Source organism: Myotis brandtii, unplaced genomic scaffold, assembly GCF_000412655.1.
Source record: "Myotis brandtii unplaced genomic scaffold, ASM41265v1 scaffold1057, whole genome shotgun sequence".
Classification (NCBI taxonomy): Eukaryota; Metazoa; Chordata; class Mammalia; order Chiroptera; family Vespertilionidae; genus Myotis; species Myotis brandtii.
This window is the reverse complement of record NW_005353568.1, coordinates 54547-63626: the sequence shown is the minus strand read 5'-3', so window position 1 is coordinate 63626 and position 9080 is coordinate 54547. Positions and strand designations below refer to the sequence as shown.

Genomic DNA, 9080 nt, shown 5'->3' with positions numbered 1-9080 from the left:
GGGGCATGTGGGGCATGTGGGGTGTGTGGGGCATGAGGGGCGCGTGGGGCATGTGGGGCGTGTAGGGTATGTGGGCACAGTGTGGAACACGTGGACACGGCATGGGGTGCATGGGGTGCATGGGGCATGTGGGGCGCATGGGGAGCATGGGGCGCATGGGGCATGTGGGGCATGTGGGGCACAGTGTGGAACACATGGACACGGCATGGGGTGCATGGGGCGTGTGGGGCGTGTGTGGTGCGGGGGCACATGGGGCGGCCCACCTTGAAGAGCGTGACGGTGGCGCTGTAACACACGCTGAGCAGGAAGAGGGTGATGAAGATGGAGATGGTGGTCCACAGCCCGTCCAGCTCCCCGTCCTGGGCCTCGGCACAGCTCTCGTCCAGGAGCAGCTCTGCACAGCCTGGCCAGGTGGGGCCCATGGTGCCCGGCTCCCCCGTCCTCTGCCTCCAGCCCCGGTCTTAGCCTGGCTGGGCTGCCCTCTCCTCTCTGCCACCCGCACGGGGCCCTGGGGGACAAGGTGGGCTGACCCTCAATCCAGCCTGCTCTCTCGTCCACCAGCCCCTCTGCCTGCTCCCCCTGGGGTCAGAGGGCAGGAGGGCCCTGCCTGGGAAGGGCCAGCGCCAGGTCTGAGTTGGGAGTGCAGGAAAGTGGGTGGGCCCGAGGCCGGCCTGGGTGCCTGGGGAGGACTTCTGTGTGTTGGGGAGGGTGTGGGTGCCTGGGAAGGGGGAAGGGTGTCTGAGCTGGTCAGTGTGGGGATGTGCTGCTGAGTGACCCCTGGGGCATTGGGTGGGGGCAGGCTGGTTTCCATGGTGGGGGTTCCCAGGACCCGCTCTGTTCTCTGGTCTGGGCCTGTGCAGGGTGCCTTGTGGGAGGCCTGCAGTGTAAGGCCTGTCTCTGTGTGCATACATGTGTGCACACATGCGGGCATGCCTGTGTGTTCATGTGTGTATGTCTGAGTGTGCATGTGTGTGCATGCACGCGCACTTGTGTGTGTGTGTGTGTGTGTGTGTGTGTGTGTGAAGGTGGCCATGTGAGCTGGTGCTGGTCTGTGGGTGCCTTGTTTTCCACGGTCTGGCTCAGTATCCCTGTGGCCTCTGACAGTCCTTCCCTGGGACCCCAGGGCTGCCTGCCTCTGCCTCTTTGGGGCAATCGGGTGTGTGTCCTCCTGAGCGGACAGGCCTGGCCCCAGGCGGGACATGGCCCACAGAGCCCCCTCGCCCGAGGGAGGGTGGGAGGCTTGGTCTCGAGGGCACGAAGGGCCTGTCCCACACCACGGGCCAGTGTGCTCTTGTGCGGGCACAGAGCCACATCCGGGAGCCCTGGAGACCAGTGGACAAGGCACCCGGAGACCAGGCACTGCCCACAGCAGGGCTTGCTCAGAGGCGGGCACCCTCCTGGGCCCTCCTGTCCCTGAGTGGCATCTCCTGCCCCCTGTCCACATCTCCTGACCGAGTCCTTGCCGGCCGTGCAGAAGCCGTCCCGCCCTGGCGCCTGCAGACCCAAAGGCTCTGGGTCCCGCCCTAGCGGTGCCGACCAGCCTCCGAATCGGCCTGACCTCCACCCCGGAAAGAACCACGACAGTGTCGCAGGGTCCCAGGGTCGCGCTGGGTGCTTTATTGAATGCTGGGTGCCCGAGGGTATGTACACGGGGGGTTGCCGGGCGCCGGGCGCGCTGCTCATTTACCCGGGTTCCGGGAGACGGTCTTCTGGGCGTAGTGGTTGTGCAGGCCCTCGTGCATCACCTCGCACGTGAAGGGGTCCCCCCGCTGCCAGCGGGCCTTGTCCACGGTGAGCTTGCTGTACAGGAAGAAGGAGCCCTCCTGGTCCTTCTGGGGCGGGGTCGAGGAGTACTTGGTCTCAGGCTCTGGCCGCCCGTTGCTCTGCCACTCCACGCTGATGTCCGGCGGGAAGAAGTCTTTGACCAGGCAGGTCACGCTGACCTTGTCCCTGGCCAACTCGTCCGAGTGTGGGCCCAGGACGTACACCTGCGGCTCCCGGACTTGCCCTGTGGGATGAGGTCAGCACAGACGGTCACTCCCAGGTGGAGGGCTGGCCCCCCGCCCCGCCCCCACCCCGCTGTCTGCTCCCCACCTATGGCCTTGGAGATGGTCCTCTCGATGGGGGACGGGATGGCCTTGTTGTTGACCTTGCACTTGAACACCTTGCCCTTTAGCCAGTCCTGGTGCGCGATGGCGAAGGAGTTGACCACGCGGTAGGTGCTGTTGAACAGCTGCTGCTGCGCCTTCACCTTCTCCGTGTTCATCCGTTGGTCGTCCACGTACCAGGTGAACTCGACTTCCAGGTCATCCGGGGCCACGTCCACCACCATGCACGTGACCTCGGGTGTCCGGGAGATCATGAGGGTGTCCTTGGGTTTCGGGGGGAAGATGAAGACCGAGGGCCCTCCCGGGTTCTCACAAGCTGCGGGGAGACAGCGGCCAGGGGTCAGCCCTGGGCAGGCCTTCCCTGGGCAGGCACTCCCCGTGGGCCTCCTCCTGTGGTGAATACTCACGTGGGCACGTGTGAGGCGGGCAAGAGGTGGGGGGAGGTCCGGAAAATAAGGGCACTGCAGAGAGAGGAGGCTGAGGGTTACCGGGGCCCTACAGGGCACGGCCCTGGGCAGGGGCTTAGGTCAGGGCCAGAGTTTGGCAGGTCTGAGGCCAGCACCCGCCTCTGTGGCTCCAGAGCCTGTGCCCACCCTGGGCCTGGTGGTGATACCAAGAGGACCCCTCCCCCAGCCTGGGGAGACCGTCTGCACTCCCCCCACTGCCCTGGGCTGGGGCAGCCATCCCTGCTCTGTGGTTTGTCTCCTAGCAGATGTCTCTCTGTGCCTGGGTGCTCACCGGGCTTGTCCACCTTGGTGCTGCTGGCCGGGTGGGCTACGTTGCAGATGAAGGTCTGGCTGGACGAGCTGGCGGGCACTGTCACCATGCTGCTCATAGAGTAGAGGCCCGAGCGGAGGACGGATGGGAAGGTGTGCACCCCGCTGGTCAGGGAGCCCGAGTTCCAGGTCACAGTCACGGGCTCCGGGAAGTAGCCAGAGACCAGGCAGCCCAGGGACACCGTGGAGCTGGAAGTGGTGCCACATTTGGCGGACAGCGGGAAGACCGACGGGGCCGTGGTGGAGGCTGTAAGAGAGGGGCCACGTGACTGCCAGGTCTCACCCTACCGAAGCCTGGGCAGGGCATCGGGGGGCCAGGCCCGGGACAGTGCTGAGCCCCGTGCCCGTGGCCCATGGGCTCCCAGAAGCCTGAAGACCCAGAAGCCTGCAGACCAGCTGCCCCATGCCGCTCTGCCACCCAGGGCCTCCCTCCTCCACAGCCACAGGTACCAGGCTCAGCAGCTCAGCCAGTGCTGCCTGGGCGGGAGCCCCCCACCCCCAGCCCTGGGTCCTCCCTGAGCCTCGGAGCCCTAACTGGTGGCTCTCGCTCTGCCTGGCCTCCACGGCCCCTGAACCCACTGTCCTGTTGCCCCGCCTGGCCCTGCCCCGGGTGAGGAGGCCCTTCCTCAGGCAGGTGGGCCTCTGTCACCCACGGTCCGAGCTCTGCTCCCAGCCCACAGTCCTCTGCCCTTCTGGGTCAGCACTGCAGCCAAGGCACTGCCTGGTCCCCACCCCCGCCTGGAGCCCCTCCATGGGAGCCCCTCCCCTCCTCCCTGCAGCTCCCCAGTCCAGCTGCGCCTCTGCACCCAGCAGTCTCTCACACTTGCCCCTTCTCACCCCCCCAACACCACCCTCCCACACTGCCCCCTCGCTGCCCCAGCTCCTGCCTAGTCCAGAGCCCTCCTGCCGGGTCCTTCCTCAGTCCGGCCCGCTCAGCATGGCTTGGAGCCTGGCACTGGCCTTGCAGCCTTCTGCATGGTGTCAGTGCCCAGGACCCCTGTGTGGCCCCCTTAGCTCAGCCCCAGGGCCCTGCCCCGCTGTCCCCCACCTCCCTGCTCAACCCCCACCTCATCCTGGGCTCCTTTTAGCTCAGGCCCTGCCTTATCCCCGAGCTCCCTCCCAGCTCAGCTGCACAAACTCTGCCTGCTGCTCAGGGCTCCCAGCCCAGTGGCCCCCTCCCCCTCAGTGCCCTGCAGGCTCACCCCTCCAGCTGCTCCCCACAGCCTCCTCTGCGCCCCCCAAGCCTCTTCCTGGACATTCAGAGGCGCTCAGGCCTCTGTCCCCCAGTCTCTACCTTTGTCCATCTGAATCCCATTTCTGCCCGCTCTGGCCCGCCCCTTGCCCTGGGCCTCAGCCCTGACCCCAGCTGGGAGCTCAGCTTCTTGTACTCAGGCTCTAGGGCTCAGCCCAGGGCTGCTGTGTCCTCCCCTGACCTGCACCCTGCCCCTTTTCACTGCACCCCTGGCCAACAATGCCCCCTCCGCCTACTGCCCTATGACCCCTCTCTACTCACCTGCTCACCCAAGCTCTCCTGGCTCCTGGGCACTCCTGCCCTCCCAACTGCGCCCTGCTCACCTGCATAACTCTGTCAGCTCCCATGGCTCCTGGGGAAGCTCCTTGCCCACTCCCCTCCTCCCTGTACCCTGCTCACCTGCATAGCTCTGCCAGCTCCCACCCAGCTCCTGGGTAGCTCCCTGCCCTCCCACCTGCCCACTGCTCACCAGCATAGCTCTGCCAGCTCCCCCCCACCTCGTGGGCAGCTCCCTGCCCCCCCGCCTGCCCCCTGCTTGCCTGCATAGCGCTGCCAGCTCCCACCTAGCTCCTGGGCAGCTCCTGCCCTCCCGCCCGCCCCCTGCTCACCTGCATTGCTCTGCCAGCTCCCCCCCACCTCGTGGGCAGCTCCCTGCCCCCCCGCCTGCCCCCTGCTTGCCTGCATAGCGCTGCCAGCTCCCACCTAGCTCCTGGGCAGCTCCTGCCCTCCCGCCCGCCCCCTGCTCACCTGCATTGCTCTGCCAGCTCCCCCCCACCTCGTGGGCAGCTCCCTGCCCCCCCGCCTGCCCCCTGCTTGCCTGCATAGCGCTGCCAGCTCCCACCTAGCTCCTGGGCAGCTCCTGCCCTCCCGCCCGCCCCCTGCTCACCTGCATTGCTCTGCCAGCTCCCCCCCACCTCGTGGGCAGCTCCCTGCCCCCCCGCCTGCCCCCTGCTTGCCTGCATAGCGCTGCCAGCTCCCACCTAGCTCCTGGGCAGCTCCTGCCCTCCCGCCCGCCCCCTGCTCACCTGCATTGCTCTGCCAGCTCCCCCCCACCTCGTGGGCAGCTCCCTGCCCCCCCGCCTGCCCCCTGCTTGCCTGCATAGCGCTGCCAGCTCCCACCTAGCTCCTGGGCAGCTCCTGCCCTCCCGCCCGCCCCCTGCTCACCTGCATTGCTCTGCCAGCTCCCCCCCACCTCGTGGGCAGCTCCCTGCCCCCCCGCCTGCCCCCTGCTTGCCTGCATAGCGCTGCCAGCTCCCACCTAGCTCCTGGGCAGCTCCTGCCCTCCCGCCCGCCCCCTGCTCACCTGCATTGCTCTGCCAGCTCCCCCCCACCTCGTGGGCAGCTCCCTGCCCCCCCGCCTGCCCCCTGCTTGCCTGCATAGCGCTGCCAGCTCCCACCTAGCTCCTGGGCAGCTCCTGCCCTCCCGCCCGCCCCCTGCTCACCTGCATTGCTCTGCCAGCTCCCCCCCACCTCGTGGGCAGCTCCCTGCCCCCCCGCCTGCCCCCTGCTTGCCTGCATAGCGCTGCCAGCTCCCACCTAGCTCCTGGGCAGCTCCTGCCCTCCCGCCCGCCCCCTGCTCACCTGCATTGCTCTGCCAGCTCCCCCCCACCTCGTGGGCAGCTCCCTGCCCCCCCGCCTGCCCCCTGCTTGCCTGCATAGCGCTGCCAGCTCCCACCTAGCTCCTGGGCAGCTCCTGCCCTCCCGCCCGCCCCCTGCTCACCTGCATTGCTCTGCCAGCTCCCCCCCACCTCGTGGGCAGCTCCCTGCCCCCCCGCCTGCCCCCTGCTTGCCTGCATAGCGCTGCCAGCTCCCACCTAGCTCCTGGGCAGCTCCTGCCCTCCCGCCCGCCCCCTGCTCACCTGTATAGCTTTGCCAGCTCCCACCCAGCTCCTGGGCAGCTCCCTGCCCTCCACTGGCCCCCTGCTCACCAGCATAGCTCTGCCAGCTCCCACCCAGCTCCTGGGCAGCTCCCTGCCCTCCCGCCTGCCCCCTGCTTGCCTGCATAGCTCTGCCAGCTCCCACCTAGCTCTTGGGCAGCTCCCTACCTTCCCGCCTGCCCCCAGCTCACCTGCATAGCTCTACTAGCTCCCCCTGCTCCTGGGCAGCTCCCTGCCCTCCCTCCGGCCCCCTGCTCACCTGCATTGTTGTCCATAAAGTTCCTGCCGTAGCCGCTGCCCCTTCTCCCCTAAGGTCACCTCCCTACAAGTCAATGAGCTCCACCTGCGCTGCATGTCTCCCCACAGCTGCCGCCAGGCCTCCTGCCAAGCCCAGAGCCCTCAGCCCAGCAGCTCCACTCCTGGTCTCATTCCTTCCTGGCTGCTCTCAGCTTTGGTCCTTGGCTTTGCTCCCTAGAGCCTCCAGCTGCCCGCCCTCTCTCTGGCCAGCTTGTCCCCTACAACCTCTGCCCACCCTGCCCTGCCCCAGAGCTGACCTCCTCTTCACTCTCCCCACTGGGAGCCCCTCTGGACCTTTGCTCTTTCCAGTAGCTGGTCAGCTGCCTGTGCTCAGCAGCTCCTGGACCTGAGCCCTGGACCCTGTCACCTGCCCACACCCATGGAGCTGCTGGCTCCGCCTCTGACTTAGCCCATTGGCCTGGACAGGCCCCTCAGGCCACCTGGGGGTCCTCTTCCTCCGCTGCACCACGCCGGCCACCTCCCTGTTTCCCCAGCTCAGATCACTGTGCATCCGGGCGTGGTCCTGCCATGGCTGCCCCAGCCCTGCCCTCTGGCCCGGGCAGCCCTAGGGTCCTGCCCTCCTGCTCGCTACGTTTCTCTCAGGCCCTGGCCCAGCTGCTCAGGGCACTCTGTGGGTCCCTGAGGGCCTGGTCTCCCCTCAGCTCCTGGGGCCAGTTCCATTCTTCCTCCTCGGCCCTGCTCTGTAAGGGACCCCACTCACCACGGGCGGGGTCTGGGGAGGCAGTGCCCCCGGCCTGACTGCTCTTGTCCCCACTGCATGTGGCTCCTGGTGGTGTGGCTGTGCCCACAGCCCCACGTCCAAGGCATTGGTAGCTGGGCCCCTGAGACGTGAATTCCCCCGCCGCCCCGCCCCAGCCCTGCGAAGACTAAGAACGGGATTGAAACTGGTGCAGGGCTCGATTCCTGAAGTTCCCTTTTTTCTGGGTGGTTTCTCTGTCAAGGGGCCTGGGGGAGTCCAGATGCAGCAGAGGGCCCCTCACGTGGGTGTGTGGGGTGGGGTGAGGCGGGCATCCAGGGCCCAGGGGACAGAGTGAGAACCCGCTGTCATGTGCTCTGCCCCCCATGGGGCCGGGCTCTCTCTCAGGCCCCTGGCTTCCCCAGCCTCGTTGGCACCTCTCCCTGCCCCGGCAGCGTGGGTGTGGGCACAGGCCACCAGGTCACAGTCTGCAGCCCAGCCCAGGCTCCTCATCTACCCACTGGGGCGGCTCCCAGGAGCCAGCTGTCCTCAGGGCCCTGCCTCTGCCCTCCTTCCCTCTCTGGCTCCATCATGGCCTGATCATTGACCAAAGGATGGTGCTGACCACGGTCAGAGGGAAGCGGCCCTCCAGGCTCAGATGCGCAAGGCCAGAGTTCACGGTGGTCACCGGGGCCCGAAGATGCCCCTCTGGCTGGGACCGCGTGCAGCCCTCCACCGCTCTGAGGGCGCGGACCCACCACAAGGGACTTGGACCTCAGTGTCTGCATCTCGTGCCTCACGCAGCTCGGTCGTCCTGCAAGTCCGAGGTCTGGCCTTGGCTTGGGGTGCTGGGAGGCACCAGAGCCCCCACCCCTGAAGTGCCGGGGGCCAGGAAGTCTTCTTTCAAGGGGTCCGTGGGCAGGGCTTGTGCCCTTCAGGCCGGCAGAGCATGTGCAGGCCCAGTGCCCAGGACCCCGGAGCACCCGTCCAGTTATGTGTCGGCCAACAGTCCCCTGGGCCCCTCCGCCTGTCCTGCCGTCCAGTCCTCATGCCACCTCCCAAGGTTTGGGGTTTCTTCCCAAGTCCCAGATCCTGGTCCAGGGGTGCACAGGAGACTCAGTGAGGGGCTCGAAGGCTCCACCTTGGGTGCAGGGCCAGGGCTGGGCGGGCTCCCAGCGGCTCTGCTGCATGGTGCCAGGGCCATGTCTGCGGAGGTCCTGCCCTCAAGGTCTGGGGGTGGTCCTTGTGGGGTCCTCCCCGCAGAGGTGGTCAGGCAACCCGCGGGCTCTGGGTTCCCGGGAAGAGAGTGACCCTGCCTCGCACAGGGCAGGGCACGGGCAGGGCATGGGCAGGGCACGGGGCGGGGCACGGGGCAGGAGGAGCCCATGGCCACTGTGCAAAACGTCAGGGGCCACAGCCTTGGGGTAGGACGTGTCCTCTGGTCCCTCCCCAGGGAAATCTGATGGTCAACCCGGCTCCCTCCACCCGGCTTCTTCCCCACGGTGCCCAGCCTGCCGGTGCCCGGCTGTGCGAGCTGTGGGAGCTGCTTACAGTTGCCCTAGAAGCACTGGGTGGCTCACCCCATCTCGGACTTTGGCAAAACTCTGAGAGTGTCAAGGCCAGTGGGTATTTGCCCGTAGAGTCCACTCCCACTTGTACGCCCAGCCCAGGGTTCTGGCGAATTGGGACACCTGCTGCAGGTCACTGGTGTGGACACCGAGCTGCCCGTCCCAGTGATGGGGGTGGTGTCAAGAAGATCCGTCTCCTGGGGTCATTACAGGACATTGGGCACAGGTGCTGCCATTTGGATTGGGGGGTGGGGTGGGGGGGTAGCCACGGTGGCTGGCGAGGGCATGACAAATCGACCGGTGTCCACACACAGGGCTGACTCAGGGCCCGGGCACATGCCCTAGGCCGGTTTCCGAGGCCCATGTGTTTCAGAAAGATCCTCTCACAAAAGGAAGCCAGCGAAGCTTGTGGCTCAGTGATTGAGGGTCAACCATAAACCAGGAGGTCATGGTTCAATTCCAGGTCAGGGCACATGTGTGGGATGTGGGCTTGATCCCCAGTGTG

At 67.1% G+C, this 9080-nt stretch overlaps 2 gene segments (V, D, J or C); both read right to left on the bottom strand.

Annotated features, from left to right (window-relative positions):
• Positions 1–422, bottom strand: part of LOC102248173 — a 37965-nt gene extending 37543 nt beyond the window's left edge. Inside the window, 1 exon segment of the C gene segment in view lies at positions 264–422. Coding sequence covers positions 264–422 — 159 coding nt within the window.
• A 1164-nt stretch (positions 423–1586) lies between these two features.
• LOC102246882 overlaps positions 1587–9080 on the bottom strand; it is a gene marked incomplete at its 5' end in the record, with an annotated part of 55174 nt that continues 47680 nt past the window's right edge. Inside the window, 4 exon segments of the C gene segment in view lie at positions 1587–2008; positions 2095–2424; positions 2516–2569; positions 2847–3131. Of these exon segments, the coding sequence occupies positions 1680–2008; positions 2095–2424; positions 2516–2569; positions 2847–3131 (998 nt within the window).